Source organism: Colletotrichum phormii (assembly GCF_030913505.1).
Source record: "Colletotrichum phormii strain CBS 102054 chromosome Unknown BDP81scaffold_7, whole genome shotgun sequence".
In the NCBI taxonomy this organism is placed as follows: domain Eukaryota; kingdom Fungi; phylum Ascomycota; class Sordariomycetes; order Glomerellales; family Glomerellaceae; genus Colletotrichum; species Colletotrichum phormii.
This window is the reverse complement of record NW_026851449.1, coordinates 1,927,055-1,943,633: the sequence shown is the minus strand read 5'-3', so window position 1 is coordinate 1,943,633 and position 16,579 is coordinate 1,927,055. Positions and strand designations below refer to the sequence as shown.

Sequence of the window (16,579 nt, the reverse complement as noted above, 5' to 3'; positions counted from 1 at the left end):
CCTCGAGGTGTAGGGAACAATTTTGTGGTTTCAAGGTTTCAAGGTTTCAACTGTTTTGTAAGGTTCGGGACAAACAAACGTTTTGTGTTTTCTTTGGAATGGGCTCGAGGCTCCAGCTCTCATGATGACTTGGTATGAGCAACGACTTTCTTTTTTTCAGGCTGTCATAAGAGGATCCGAGGTTTGGACCGTTCGAGGTGATGGCCTGGGTACTGTACGATAGGAAAGGAAAATAGCATTAGTATAACATCATGTTATAACCATTGATACTTCCCTCGCCATGTGACACTGATGATGGTGGCGGTCAGACAAGACAAAGGGAGTAGCCGAGCAAGCGTTTCCCATGTGGCATTTGGTGACAAGGGACTTGCTCTGACTTTTGCAGAACACCTCATCAATTCTCCGCCCGCCTCTGCTGTCCAACCTTGCGAAAACGGCCTCTAATGTTAATGGATAGGGCTGAATCAATTGAGACTCCGAGAGGCAGATGTCTTAAACGCGGCACTATTAGGGGCCCCAGGGGGGCTCAAATCTCAATTACCATGCGCTGCATTGTCAAAGCCAGGTTCCCTCGGCACTACCGGGGCGCACTTGGCTCGCGGCTGTGCCTGTTTTCTGTTGACGATAGCGAAAATCCCAGATCCATGACACTTCGTTGACTGAACACTCTCCACAAATCGGGCGAACCGCCAGCCTGGGATTTGACAACGCGAGAATAGAGTTCACCATATAAATGAACACACGATGGGCTGGACCGGAGCCCTTGATTGAACCGAGTGGCGCGCAAGAATGGAGCGTAAATCTTGGCAACAAAAGTTTAATAAACATGGCAGGCGGACACGGACAATGACGATGATCCATCGTTAAATGAGCGACGTGCCCGCCCATCAGGTAAGTAGCCATCGCACAATTGTCGCTGCTGATTCAACCTCGTCACTCCTTTCCTCGCACCAGACAGCTCATCGATCACCATCACACTCATTTGCCAGCCAGCAACCATGCATATCCCCGTCGCTCTCCGCGCCCTGGCCTCCGCAGCCCTCTTCACGCCCTGGGACAAGAGCCAGTGGATCGCCTCCGACGACACGGTCCGCAACGGCGCGAGTCATTCCACCCTCGACATCATCGAAGCCAGCGCCGCCGGCAACCCTTTCACCGAGTCGATTGCAAACTTCCACGGCAACCTCGACTACGCGACGCTCGGCGGCGCGGGCTTCGCGTCCCAGCGGACCGTCGACGACTGGCCGAGCCTCGACATCTCGGCGTACGATACCATCACCCTCGAGATCCCGTTCACGGATGGAAAGAAGTACACGTTCAACTTGAAGGACACGGTGCCGCCGCCCGTGAATGGCGTGGAGCAGTCTGGGGTTAGCTGGGAGTTTGATTTCCAGATTCCGGCGGTGAATCACACAGATGGCGCGGTTGAGAAGGTGGTGATGCCGTTTAGCGAATTTGTGCCTACTTTCCGTGGAAGGGTTCAGAATGATACTGCGCCGCTCAACTTGACGAGCATCAAGAGGGTCAATTTCATGATTCGAAGGTTAGTGAGGTCCGTCCCGCGAAAATTCGGGTAGATGCTAACGCTGTCTTAGCTTCTTTGCTGAGCAGGATGGAGATTTCGAGCTGCACATCAAGTCCGCGATTGCTTCAAAGGAGGGAAGCAAATAGACCATCTATCACCAATATTCAATAACCACACAAGCGAATATCAAAAAAATTGGCCAAGGCTCTTTTATGATCCCAACAGGGCCAGAGGTCTGACTCAAAGGCCCTGGCACTGATTTTCTGAAGCCCATATGACCGGATAAACCAGCTGGAAACCAGATGCATTTCGGCCCCGCGCTCTCACGTCGTCTGGTCTCGATATAAGCCGCATCAAGTACCCTGTGAACGAAGTCGCACTCCATAACTCGGTGCTTTCCGATGTACGGACAATTAGGCAGCCATCTTTCTCAAATGCTTCGCAAGAGCCCCATATTGCTTCTTATCGCGGCCGTACGGAGTAGAAAGCGTCAGCATCAATTCCTAAACTGGAAGAAAAATTGGTGAGAAGTGGAGGCGGTCGCCAGCCCAGCGATCCATCTCCCACTGTGACCCCGTCTTACGGCCCGCAGGAGAGCACCGACCAACTCATACATGTCTGCTTATTGCTTACAACCCAATTACTAGAGGTAACATCGTCTCGTAGCCTCGCTCTTTCATAGGGACTTTGGTTCATGATATCTAGTGTCATTGCTAGGGTATCCTTCTGGTTCCATATATCGAGGCCCGCTTTCCCTGCATGCGATAGTTTGTCGACCGCATGTTGATCTGTCCCGGCTAGTATTCCCGATAGCTAAGTGGACTCAATCTTATACCTTACTGGGTTCCTGTACGCGACCTTCCTAATCTTGTCTACGGCATTTGACATGTAACATCAACCACTCGGCTTAAGTTCTCAAGAGCTAGGACAGAACACAACCCTTCGGGCTTTTATTTGGTCAGAGTGATATCCTCGAGATGCTCACTGGTGCGGCTTGCTGTCCTTCAACTGTCTCGATAATCTCACAGAGTAATAATTCCATGGTGGGCTGATGGGAACTTCAGGCGTGTTGATCTCATGTCTCCCATGTATTTCAATAAGCACGGTGGGCACTTGAATCTATGCGCCCCTACCCGCTACCGGTGGGGCTTACACAAAGCCGTTGGAGTCTAGAAGGCCTGATGATCCTCGCCCAAATGATCGAGAAATGCTGCGATAGGTCATCATGAGACCTTGTTGTCTGGTTTACCTACAAGGCTGAGCCGACATGCCCGAGACCCTTGTGTTTAGTGAGCTTACATGTAACCTTACTTCAAGCTTTGTGGAGAAGGCATGCATCGGTTGAGGCTTTTGATAAGAACTTTGGTATAATTCCAGCTCTAGCCTTGAGACCCATGCCGAGCTGTGGTCCCGGATAAAGTTTCTGTCAAACAAGCAGTCCATGTCTACTCCCACGATGAAGTATAAAATATCAACACAATCTCCAAAGTCTCGTCTCTAGTCTTCAGCATCAGGCATTCCTCTTCTTCAAGACTCAAACCCCACGAGCCCGCTCAATCCCTCAAAATGGTAAACGTCGCCCTCTCTGCCCTGGCCGTCCTGGCCGCGACTCCCTTCATCGGAGCCGTCCCTACCGCGACCCAGTCCGACGCAGTCGAAGTCTTCTCCTTCGCTAAGTGGGTTGACGGCATCATCGCCAACCCTGAAGGAGACAACTTGACTCCTAGTGAGGCTGTCGAGGCTTGGAGGGAGTCTGTCAACGCCACCGAGTCTGACGGCACCACGTCTACCAACAGCATGATCCAGAAACGTGTCTCGTGCAACACTATTGCCGGCACTGAAGCCTCCGTATGTCTCCGTTCCCCTTCTCATCACTTTACCCCGATTGGATTGAGAATGCTGACACTGTGCCAAACAAGGTCCCTGACGCGGTTTCTTGCATCAATGACCTTGCCCGCAAGGGCAGTCAGGCCTGTGTTGTTGGGGGCGTCTCCGTCTTCTGCCTCATTGGCAATGCTCAGATCACTGGTGTCAAGGGAGGCACCAACGCAGCCACTACTTCTTCAGCCTGGTAAGAGTTCTAGCCCTGACTTCGAGATATGAAGTATAAGATGCTAATACATCTGCAACAGCAACGATGTTGCCCGTGCTGGCGGTCTTATCATGGATAGCTGCACTCGTGCGGACAACACAGTCCAAGGATCAGAGTTTGCGTGGGGCAACGGTAACCTGCTTGTGCACATCCGCAAGCCTGGTTTGTAAACGGCTTTGGGTGTGATGTCGGCCTGAGATTGGGCGGATAAGAGAGAGAGAGAAACCTTCTTCAGTAGCCGATGAACTTAGCTATGGTCTTGCCGAGGGTGCTGTGACGGCGTGACCTGTCCATATTTAATAACATACATGAAATTGCTCACGTGTCAGGTTCTTCGATGTCAAGTTGGGGTGTTGACGCAGGGTGGAAGCTCTCAGAGGCCAACTACAGTTAGGGGTAGAATGATGAATTACTGAAATCTGCTCCTCCCTCGACGTGTACTCCCTGCGCTGTATATATATCTGAGCTGCTCCTTTATTGCTTGGACTCCTTACTACCTCTAACTAGCCCTCATCCGGGAGGGCTCTGACATTCGACCTCCGCCATCGAACTCCCGAGATACAGCCTGATGCAATTTTCATATTCAACCTGGCTAGCCAAGCTCCAGCTAGGATTGGTCTATCGGATATGTACTTAGTAATCCTTTAAGCTGCACGTATGCTGATCTTACGGCCTTCAATAGCCGTGTCATTTCCCAGACACCTATTTCCCTGAATAGGGAATCCGAACCTTTCCCCTGAGCACTTCGAGGAAGAAATGTTGGAAACGAGTCGACTGGAAATCAGGGTAGAGATCAGTGGCTAGGAGATACCCAAGCCGACTGAAACCCTTCGGGCTGTTGTCTCCATTTATAAAAGACGAATAGTAGTACTCCGAACAGAACTTTCCCATTGCCGCAAGAGCATCTTGAGGGTTCTTTTGCAGTTGGGCGTCGAAGTCGGCAATCATCGACTGTAGCCCCTGGGCTGAGATCTAGTTGAGAACCGTCGAGTCAGTTGAAACATTAAAGGAGAATGTGCTGCCAGCTTACCTCTTTCTTCACAATATTCTCGCCTGAAAGCTCTTCGGCGATGGCGAGCAATGAGTTTCCCGATATCAGCATAATTGACGACATGCGTTGGTATGTTTCCGTCGCCGGGAACAAGATTTCGCATGAACTCAGGCATCACAACTGTGTAGTCAGTGCGACCAGGAACCAGTTGAGGGATGAAACCGTGGTACCACCAGCCAACGTCGATGATTGTGTACGGTAGGCTGATGGCTCTCAGTTCAGCATATACCTCTTCCTTCTGCGAGTGAGAGTCAAGGTCAGGTATAGCACACTGTAGACTCGGGAGTTGGACTTTTGGACTTTGGCATACTACTTTCTGGACGGATGAGTTGGCGGATGGTGACACGGCCATAGCGAATGCGCTAGGGATAAAGCGCTCAAGGCCCGCAAGTTTGGCTGCTCGGACCAGCGCGACTTGAGAGCCTATCCCGGCGGGGTGCACCGAGACGATTAGAATCTGAAAGCCTTTAATTACATTGGCGATCTTGGTTTCGGGCTTGTCGAGATCAATGGCAACGACGTCAACACTTCTTTCTCTTAGCTTCTCGTACACTGGCTTTGAGATTGACGAGGGCCGGGCCAAAGCGGTAACTTCCTTTGCGGAGTTGTCAGTAATTCTCGCTATTGGGAGCAAGAACTTGGAAAAGTGACGTTGACTGAGACGTGAACTCGCAAAAGACGGTGAGGTTGACTCGAGCAAGCCATCGACGATAGTGCTCCCAGACTCCCCTGCAGCTCCGAACACTGCTACATTGAAAGTTTTGAGAGACATCGAAACGTTGATGAATATCAAAGTCTAATAAGAGACTTGAATATGTGGTGAGATAGTTGATTCCAGTGTACAATCACGAAGAGAGGCGTCTCTAAAGTAGTCCGGCTTTCCTCCGACTCTACCACTCCTTGATCGTCGTATCGGGGATTACGGGGGTCGGAACAACGGCCCCACTACAGCGGTGCGGGCCGCCGGACACCGGAACAATTTGAGTTGCGGAGTTTGACACCAATGTCCGCCTGAACTCCGTCATCGCCAGCAGCCACTCGGGAAAGGTTTTCAAATGCATTCCCGCGGTCAAGGAAAATCTTGCAACCCCTTACTATCGTGTCGGCACATTCTAGTCGTTCCCAATCGTTCCCTCTTTATTACCGGGCCTCGGGCGGAGCAGCTCATACATGCCACTATGGAAGCGAGACGACTGTAGCCTATCATGACTCAGAGATCTAGATGGGCTTGCACGCTCTGTCGAAAGAGGAAGGTACGATCTATCCTCCATGTCAAGTGATTTCCTCTGAGGCTCTGCCAACTCTCCTTGCGAGTAATATGACTGCTTCTTCCAGATCAAGTGCGACGCAGGGGTGCCAAGGTGCTCGAAATGTGTAGCTAAGAGTCTCGAATGCAACTATACGTACACAAGACAACGAGCACCGACAAGTAGGAGGTGATACCGAACCAGGAATTTTTGCCAACCATTTTCATAGGCTGACTGCCCGCGCATTTTTGTTGTTGTTGTTGTTGTTGTATTTAACGCCGTGGCGGCAAAGGCGCTGCCGCCCTTGCGGCCGACCTCCCGAGGGGTATATGGCGTGGAGGGCCGCAGGCTCAAGCTATATACTCTACAGTACACGCCTCGTCCTATCGTCCTCTAAATCTTGCCCGTAGGCTACTATATATTCTATCCGTTCCTAGTTCCTGCTAGTTCCCTGGTGCCGTTATTATTATCTATCCTTTTAAGAGGGTAGGTTTGTGTTACAACCCAACATGCATAACAAGGCCAGGGGGTCCGCCCCACAGGCCTGCGGCGGCTATCTACCTGATATACGCAGAGAATCCGGGAACTCAGGTGACTCCTCATGGAACGGAAGAACTATGGAACAAGTCACGTGACGATAAGGAAAGTGAGCACACGATAAGGTGATCACAGTGATCACCCAATGCCCTCACATATTTGCCAGAAAATGGCTGTCCCAATGCCCTCGGCAATATGCCGACCTCGAGATAATTCTTCACCCCAAGCCGCCCGAACTCCGCCTCCCTCGGCACTTACTAGGAAGGCTATACGCAGCAAGATCCCATCATGGAGACTTTGCAGCATACCACGAGAGATTCGCTCATCAAGATGCGTTGCTCAACTGCAGCTGTGGGAAACCCAAGACACCAGTCCATTTCTACTTCTGCAAGCGTGGACGCAAGGCTACACCGCGCTACCTCCGCCAACGTATGGCCAAAGCAAGCATTGATTTCTTGTTAGGTTCTGCTAAGGGAGCCTCTCTTCTATGCGAATGGATAGAGGAGACCAATTTCTTTTCCGAAATTTGCCCGAGTCATTGAACAGGAACGTTAGGTGAAGACGGTAGCCTGTAATATAGTTTAGATTAGTATAGACCATGTCGGCATAGCGCCCGGCACGTCCTTTTGTTACCAGACGTTAAATACATCATCATCATCATCATCACCAAAGTGAGCGCTCACCAGTATCCACTTAGTGATCACCAACGAACATGGTGATCAGGCAACAAAGGATATGTTCAGGATCAGGACTTATATATAGGATGGACTCGAGCCGGGCTCTAGGACAGACTTCCCATAGCTTCTTCAGCAATTAACTTCGTATCAGGATTAACATCCGCTTTCAGCTACTACCTTGACAAGACTACAATTGATCACCGAAGCCTTACCTACCCTTACGATTGACAGACATAGCTTCCTTGAAACTATTCCACGACTACGATTACTGTTACCAGTTCCGCAGTCTCAACTTCTGCAAACTACCCCTACGACTAGCTGGCCGTAACAGTTTGTTTATAAGGCCTAGGTTAAAACCTAGTCTTTAATACTACAGATAGATCTTTTAAAAAAATCTATTATACAAAGGAAGGCCTAGATGTTACGGCCAGCTAGTCGTAGGGGTAGTTTGCAGAAGTTGAGGCTGCGGAACTGGTAACAGTAATCGTAGTCGTGGAATAGTTTCAAGGAAGCTATGTCTGTCAATCGTAAGGGTAGGTAAGGCTTCAGTGATCAATTGTAGTCTTGTCAAGGTAGTAGCTGAAAGCGGATGTTAATCCTGATACGAAGTTAATTGCTGAAGAAGCTATGGAAAGTCTGTCCTAGAGCCCAGCTCGAGTCCATCCTTATATTCAAGTCCGATCCTAACTGAACAGTGCTGAACAGTCCACTTTGTCTGGATATGTTGGATATGCCGAATATCCAACATATCCTTGACTCGGTTGGATATGTCGAATATCCAACATATCCTTGACTCGGTTGGATATGTCGCATATCCAACATATCCTTATCCCTTATCATATCTCTTATCATCACGTGACTTGTACCATAGTTCTTCCGTTCCGTGAGAGGGTGCCTTGTGTCCCCTTGTCCTGTGCATGTATGGCGTATCGTAACCGTCGTAAGCCTGCGGGGCAGGCCCTGTTCTTGGTCGTGCATGTTGGGTCGTAACAACCAAGTCCAGGGCCTGCCCCGCAGGACCACGGCGGCTACAGCGCACCATATATGCAGGCTAGAACGGAACATCAGAGAAACCCCAGGAACGGAAGAACTATGGTACAAGTCACGTGATGATAAGAGATAAGGATATGTGGGATATGAGCTATCCAAGCGATCCTTGTTGTTGTTGTTGTTCTATTTAACGCCATGGCGGCAAGGGCGCAGCCGCCTTGCGGCAGACCTCCCGGAGGGTATGTGGCGTGAAGGGTCGCAGGCTCTAGCTATATACTATATAGTACACGCCGTATCCTGACGTCCTCCAAATCTTGCTCCTGAGCTACTATGTGTTCTATCCATCCCTAGTTCCCACTGGTGCCCTAGTTCCGTTATAACCATCTGGTTTCTTAATAGAGGTAGTTTGTCGTTTGGAGGATAGGTTATGACCTATCTCCTAGTACCGCGGGCAGATCTTCTGGAAGAAGTCTGTCACGCAGAGGAAGGCCTGGAAGCCTTCAGAGTCAGTGATTAGCCCCTTGAAGTAGCGATCGAGGGACCCTATAGGTCCTACGGGCTCCTGGCGGCTGTAGGGGTAGAGGGTGGGCCACTGTTGCCTCCTCAGTAGGGTCTTTCGGCAGTAGACTAGATGGTCTGCCTCCTTAACCCATCCACAGGAGCAGGTGAGTAGTGCTTCTGTGTGGTTAAAGCGTTGGTGATATTGTTTAAAGTCCCCGTGGCCTGACCGTGCCGCGAGGAGGTGATGAAGGGCAGCCCTAGGGAGGCCAAGTTCAGGAGGGCAAGCAAGGGTAGCCTTGAGCCCTAGTTGGGTATAGCGGGGAGTTGCCTCTTGTTTCCACCATCGTCTATATTGGCGTCTTGGCCGCTCTTTAGCAAGCCACTTGATACCTGATAGAGTAGCTAGTTGGCCCCTAAGGACTGGTAGAGTTGTTCCCTCCTTAGCTAGGCTGTCTGCTTCTTCGTTTCCTTTAATACCTTGGTGCCAAGGAGACCAATGGGTTTGTATATCGTGTATCCTAGCTACCTCCTGGATCTCAAGGAAGGCCGCTTGTGAGGAGTCTGGGACCTTACCGCGAATCCCCTGAATAACGCTGGTATTATCGATGCAGATGTGTATAGGCTGGCCTTGGGAGGTCTGAAGGGCCCGTCGGAGCCCAGCCCTCGCCCCCTCCGCCTCACCATCAAACACTTCTGCTAAGCCGAGACGGCCGCAGCCCTGGGCTATACGTTTATTGTTGCGGTAGATAACAAAGCCGAACCCTGTAGCCCCGTCAGGAGCTTTGGAGCCGTCTGAGTATACGACTGTATGCTGACCTGGCACAGTCTTGAGCCAGGCCTGGAAGATCCTAGCTGCTACTTCCTTCGTCTGTGTAACTATAGGGTCATAGGACCCTGGGAGGTATTGCGGCTGTAGGAGCGCTGGCCTTGGACACTTAGGTAAAAGGCCAGCTGTTCTTTGAAGCCTGGTCTGTTGCCGCCCTGACTGCAGCAGCCTTGGGACCAAGGGATGCTGTTGGTCAACCTTCTGCAGGCGTATAGCGAAGCGTAGTCGCGCTGCTTCGAGGGCTACCTCTGCTGTGGGAAGGCCAGCGTCTCGGATGAGGCTACTGGTCGGTTTGTTTGCAGAAGTTAAGGCTGCGGAACTGGTAACAGTATTCGTAGTCGGGGATAGCTTCAGGGAAGCTATGTCTGTAAGTCGTAAGGTAAGGGAAGGCTTCGGTGATCAATCGTAGTCTTGTCAAAGAGGTTCTCAGGGAAGATAGCTGAAAGCGATCATGAGATCTGATACTGTCGGAACGGCAAGGCTGATAAGGAGCTGTTGGGCAGCGATTATCAGGTAGGGGGTCAATGGGATGTATTGATGAGTATGAAGAACGAGTGGCTATGGGAATATCCCGACTATCTATATAGTGAGTGGAAGACCCTTTATACTGGCATATCCTTGGCAAACTTAGTCATGCTTGTGTAAGACCATATTGTTTCATAGGCATGGTGTGACAATCGTTGTAACGAGTGTACTGGGATGGGCCTGACAGGAGCAATGGGCAGGTATCGTGGGCTGGCTGGCGCCTGCCCTGGGCGAAGTGGGACAACTGGCTTAGTCACCACGGCCGGTTAAGGTGGGGCAACCACCCAGGCTGTCACCACCTACTTCGACCGACCCCTGCCCACAATGTAAATAGAAAGAACAAGAACAACTACAGCAATTATCACGGACATCGACGTGATTGTTGCCGAAGATACACCCTCATGAGGAAATGTATCACGCCTGTGATACCAACACTGATCAGTGGTTAACTTCACAGTAACCACTACTGCGAGAATACTGCAGATCAGCAAGGATCGACAGAAGAGACGGTTGCGGCTCCTCCACAAGCCCCTTCTCGTGCTAACGACTAGTTTCCGGCCTCACCACAAGCCCGTTACGAATCGAACTTCCCTTTCGGCCTCACCACAAGCCCATTGGCGAAGGCGTCCATCACGCTATCGGAATCGACCTCGCAGACGGATATTCTTGCGTACCTACCACAGTACCCTTGAAGAAGCCCTTTGCTCGACGACGATATTTATTACCCTACTACTCATTACCGATTTTCCCCTTTAACTTCTCTCTTTACGACTCTCACCACGCAAAGAATCACTATATCGCGAAAAACGACCTCTGCTCCTTCCTTCCTTCGTTTTTCACTCTACAGAATATGTCGGAATCACAGACCTCAGACCTCACGGCTTCACTGCCAGTACCCGAGAGCTTCCGCAAATACATCGATCCAGCCACATGGGGCGAATATCCCTACTTCCTTCTTGACGAGAGGGACAGCGGGAAGATATGCTCGTATATCGGGTATATGGTGGCTATGTGGATGCAGGAAGACCTCTATGGGCGTGGCCTTTGGCAGTCCTTCCAACGAGACTTTGAAGACTGGGATGCTGATCTCTTCAATGCGGCAGGCACGAAGCCACTGGGGATCCTACGGGATTATCTCCGCAGCCACGGCGTCTACATGCCCAAGGACAGAGACAGAATTGCACCAAGGCTGGTGGCAATCGTCGATGACCCTTCCTTTCACTTCTGGACTCAGGAAGAGATTGAGGATGCTCAGACGACCTCCCAGACTTTCGACAGACTTACACGGGACAACATCGACTTTATCCCCGACATAGTCAGCCCAGGCAAGCGAGCTGAGATGAGAGAGATAATACGACAACGACAACGCGCTGAGAAACAACAAGAAGAAGAGGATCAACGGCTAGCCCAGTTGATACAGCGACAGCTAGCTACCACTCGTAATATCCCCATCGAATCACCTCGCCCGTCACCTCGCACATCTCAATCACGACTTACAACAGCTCTCTCCCGTCAACAGTCACCTCAACGTATACCGCAAAATCAAGACGCTCCTTCCGAACAAAAGCAAGAAGTCTTCTCACAGCACTTCGAGCGACAACCTCACCTCCAGTCTGGATACCCACTGACGCAAGGATACGCGCCTATCGTCACTACCTCGCCTGATACTCAACCATCGCCACGACAACTGACTGATCTCGCGAAGCTTCTTACCGACGACATGAGATATGGCGGCGAGATGTACGACGTGTTTGACTTGAAGCTGAGGATTTTCCGCGACAACTGCGACAAAGTTGGAATTACAGCCCAACAGCTGGGTCCTGCCTTCTCAATTATGCTCCGCGGCAAGGCTGCGACCTTCTACTTTCAACGAATCTGTGGAAGCGGTCCGCGAGACTTCGCCTCCATGGCCCAGAGAGTCAGAGATCACTTCGAGAACGAGGAAAGTCGCCAGAACTACCTGACTGAATGGCAGACAACTACATTCCATCAGATTGCCCAAAGCCAACCCGACAAGACGAAGACCCAGGTCCTTGAAGCTCTGATCGAGAAGCTCAAAGTCATCCAACAAGCCCTTCCCTCTACATACCAATCCGACGAAGCCTTGAGATCCCAGCTACTCAACGCTTGCGCTAAAGTGAAGGAACGCAGCCTCTGCCTATACAGCCCATCACCTACATTGGAAGGAGTCTGTAACCAACTTCGTTCAGCTATCAGTACTGCACTACGCATCAACGACAACCATCAATATGCGGCTGAACCATCTGACCAATACTGGGTCGACCGTACCTATCGCGGTCGAGGAAGAGAGAACCGCTACGGCAACAAAAGAGGCAAAGACCCACCACCCGACCGCAAGTGCTACATCTGCAAGAAGCCTGGCTGCTGGTCAACCAAGCACTCAACAGACGAGAGAAATCAGGCATACAAGCAATTCAGAAACAACCAGCATGTTCGAGATACATCGTCGACTGGATACGGCACCTTCCTCGCACGATACGAAGGACTTGAGCTCCATGACGACAAGGGCAAGTACGACGACAGCGACGAAGATATCCGTCTATACCTCCAAGGTACTGCTACTGCCGACAACGACGACAATAAGGAAGACAACGATACATTCTACCTTAGCACAACTTTCTTCAGCAAAACGGAATTCAACGGCAAAACTATCGCCTCCTACCTTGCCGACCAGTCTACCCGACACCAATTGACAAAGGAAGATCTCTGTAGCGAAATTGCAAAAGAGACCGCATCAACCTTCATACTCGAGCGATACTCATCCGACGTCTTCCAAGGCATCCTGCCCGATACTGGCGCCGCCGGATTTTCTACTGCTGGCCATACCCAAGTCCTCGCCCTTCAACAAATACACCCTTCAATCGTGATCGATACCTTGTCAGCAGGAAAGGCGAACATCCGCTTTGGTGGTGGCGACCTCTTACCATCCAGTGGCACTATTACAGTCCCCACTCCCTTTGGACCAATTGATTTCTACGTCGTCCCCGTCAATACACCATTCCTGCTCTGCCTGGCCGATATGGATCGACTACATATTCGCTTCGACAACCTAGCTAACACTCTACAACAAGGCGACATCGTTGTACCTGTTATCCGCAAATGGGGACATCCCTGGATGCTGCTGGACCTGCCCGAACGAAGCCTTGCTTGGAACCATCTTACTGACGTGGAATTGCGCAGACTGCATCGCCGATTCGGTCATCCCTCTATCCAACGACTTCGAAAAATCCTCTATGAAGCCGGCCATGACGTCGAAATGACAGCAATCGAGCACTTGACGAAGTACTGTCATCACTGCCAGATGAACAACAAGTCCCCCAATAGGTTCAAGTTTACCTTACACGACGACTGCTCTTTCAACTATGAAGTCATCGTTGATGTGATGTACCTCGACGGAGACCAACCTGTTCTCCACGTCGTTGACTCTGCTACTTCTTTTAATTCGGCCTGCTTCCTAAAAGATATCTCGGCAAAGACCACATGGGAAGCTCTTCGACTCTGCTGGATTGATGTGTATCAGGGACCACCCGATTGGATCGTCGCAGACGCCGGGCGTAACTTCACAGCGGCCGATTTTCGCCGCGAGGCCCGCGCGATGGCTATTGAAGTCAAGATCGTTCCTATCGAAGCACACCACAGCATTGGAAAGGTTGAGAGATATCACGCGATTCTACGACGAGCCTACGACATTATCCGCAAGGAATGCCCATCAATTACACGAGAATCAGCACTGCAAAGCGCAGTTAAGTCAATCAACGACACTGCCGGCCCAGACGGCATCGTACCAACCCTCCTTGTGTTTGGCGCATATCCACGCATGACCGACGACTCTGCACCATCCTCCGACATCATCAGACGCGCCGCGGCTGTACGCAAAGCCAGCGAAGATCTCCGTAAATACTACGCAACGCGACAAGTTAATGAAGCCCTGGAGACACGGAACGGCCCAGATACAACCGCACTGAAATCACTCCCAATTGGCTCACAAGTACGCGTCTGGCGCGAAAAGAAAGGATGGACTGGCCCTTATCGACTGCTAGCAATGAATGACGAAGACTATACCATTAACGTTAACGGACCACGCAACTTTCGATCAACTGTTGTCAAGCCATACCACACCGAACCAAAGGAGATCAATCCTGTTAATACAACCCATGATGACGACGACCATACAGAAGACAGCATTACTGTCGCATCTACTCCACAACGCCGTACCCGCGGCCGCCCATGCAAGAATCCCATTGCTGACGCACTATTGCAGGAGACTGACGTACAGGATGATCTACCTATTCTAACTACATCCACCTTTATCTCTACAAAAGAAGAGTCCGATAAGACCCTTGCGAAGCAACTACGCGATAAAGGGATAATTACTACACCTGGCGAACCCTTCGAGATATCCACGAAAACAGAGATTGACAGCCTTATTGCGCAAGGAGTATTTGAATTCGTCACCTTTGACCCGGCTCAACATGACACTCGCATTTTCAAGTCACGTATTGTCAACGAGATAAAGGCAAGAACACGGATACACCCTACGAAAAGTCACGCCTTGTTATCCAAGGATACGCCGACGACGGAAAAGACGCCATCTTAACGCAGTCACCAACCATACAACGAGCGAGTCAACGACTGATACTTGCACTCACGCCATCCCTTCTACGCGACAATCAACAGCTATGGCTCCGCGACATTACCCAAGCCTACATTCAGTCAACTTCACAGTTGAATCGCACGATCTACGCACACCTGCCTACACAGATCCGCCACAAGTACCCACAAGGGACCATCATGAAGGTCGTCAAACCGCTCTACGGTGTTGCTGAAGCTGGCACCCACTGGTGGGCTACATACAGCCACCACCACAGAGAGAACCTCGAGATGATTACCTCATCATACGACCCCTGCCTGTTGATATCATCCATTGACAACCCGAAATTCGGCCTTATTGGCATGCAAACAGATGACACAATTGGCCTCACCGACGTACCCTTTTCCGCAAAGGAAGATGAAGAGCTTGTGAAAGCCGCCTTTACGGCTAAGACGAAACAATACCTCACAACAGACAATCCACTTATCTTCAACGGCGGTATCGTATCGCTGACCCCCTCAACCGATACTGCTATTATACTACAACAAAAGGGTCAAGGAAAGAAGTTACAGCTTGTAAATGGAGATTCACCTACAGCCCAGCAGGAGTATGTTCAACAGCGTGCCCGTGGGGCATATATCGCTTCAATTTGCCAACCTGAAGCATGCTACGACCTATCCACTGCTGCTCAACATCAGGAGCTCAGCAATGACGCAATTAAGAGTCTTAACCGCCGACTGCAGTGGCAGATGGACTCACTGGACCGCGGCCTTACTTTTATCCCATTGGACCTGGGAACTGCAAGACTGTTCGTCTTCGTTGACGGCTCCTTTGCCAACAACCACGACCTTACTTCCCAACTTGGCTTTATCGTTGTCCTAGCGAACGAGACAGTTGACGATGATAAAGGCATATTTGCGATTCACGGCAATATCATCCATTTCTCCTCAACGAAGTCCAAGAGAGTAACGCGTAGCGTGCTCGCCTCTGAGGTATATGGCATGGTCGCCGGCGTTGATATGGCCTATGCTATCTCATCAACCCTGACTATGATCACGCAGAAACTAGGCAACCCAACTATCCCTACGATCGCATGTACCGACTCATACTCACTGTATGAGTGCCTAGTTAAGCTAGGCACTACCCAGGAGAAACGCCTTATGATCGATATCATGGCGCTCCGTCAGTCGTACGAGCGACGGGAGCTCTACGAAGTTCGATGGATACATGGTGATGATAACCCCGCTGATGGTTTGACGAAGGTGTCACCGAATCGAGCCTTGGAGGGCATCATCAACACTAACAGCGCAACTATCAGAATGGAAGGATGGGTTATGCGTACGTGATTTGGGGATACAGGGAAGGAATTGGTCGGTAACTGTTTTATTACTTTGTGTACGAATAAGACTGAATCCGCCCTTATCAGCCACAAAGAGAGAGAGTTCCCAGTGTCGGAACGGCAAGGCTGATAAGGAGCAATGGGCAGGTATCGTGGGCTGGCTGGCGCCTGCCCTGGGCGAAGTGGGACAACCGGCTTAGTCATCACGGCCGGTTAAGGTGGGACAACCACCCAGGCTGTCACCACCTACTTCGACCGACCCCTGCCCACAATGTAAATAGGAAGAACAAGAGCAACAACAGCAATTATCACGGACATCGACGTGATTGTTGCCGAAGATACACCCTCATGAGGAAATGTATCACGCCTGTGATACCAACAGAAATTAATACTTGCTTTAGCTATACGTTATCGGAGGTAGCGCGGTATAGCCTTACGTCCACGCTTATAGAAGTAGAAATGGACTGGTGTCTTGGGTTTCCTACAGCTGCAGTTGAGCAACGTATCTTAATAAGCGAATCTCTCGTGGTATGCTGCAAAGTCTCCATGATGGGATCTTACTACGTATAGCCTTCCTAGTAAGTGCCGAGGGAGGCGGAGTTCGGGCGGCTTAGGGTAAAGAATTATCTCGAGGTCGGCATATTACCGAGGGTATTG

The 16,579-nt window shown here is 50.7% G+C and overlaps 3 protein-coding genes across 3 annotated transcripts; 2 read left to right on the top strand and 1 right to left on the bottom strand.

Annotated features, from left to right (window-relative positions):
• Window positions 1-899: 899 nt before the first annotated feature.
• Window positions 900-1,671, top strand: BDP81DRAFT_516525 (complex I intermediate-associated protein 30; the record flags this gene model as incomplete). Its single annotated transcript, XM_060595877.1, has 2 exons — window positions 900-1,543; window positions 1,596-1,671. Exons 1-2 carry the CDS (start codon window positions 999-1,001, stop codon window positions 1,669-1,671), a joined length of 621 nt encoding a protein of 206 aa, XP_060447139.1. The 5' UTR covers window positions 900-998.
• A 1,420-nt stretch (window positions 1,672-3,091) lies between these two features.
• Window positions 3,092-3,787, top strand: BDP81DRAFT_315816 (uncharacterized protein; the record flags this gene model as incomplete). Its single annotated transcript, XM_060584119.1, has 3 exons — window positions 3,092-3,373; window positions 3,445-3,596; window positions 3,658-3,787. The coding sequence occupies 3 exons, from the start codon at window positions 3,092-3,094 to the stop codon at window positions 3,785-3,787; spliced, it is 564 nt and encodes a 187-aa protein (XP_060447138.1).
• Window positions 3,788-4,319: 532 nt separating this feature from the next.
• On the bottom strand, window positions 4,320-5,440 carry BDP81DRAFT_516521 (isoflavone reductase family protein; the record flags this gene model as incomplete). Its single annotated transcript, XM_060595876.1, has 3 exons — window positions 4,320-4,582; window positions 4,648-4,906; window positions 4,979-5,440. 3 exons carry the CDS (start codon window positions 5,438-5,440, stop codon window positions 4,320-4,322), a joined length of 984 nt encoding a protein of 327 aa, XP_060447137.1.
• Between the last annotated feature and the right edge of the window lie 11,139 nt (window positions 5,441-16,579).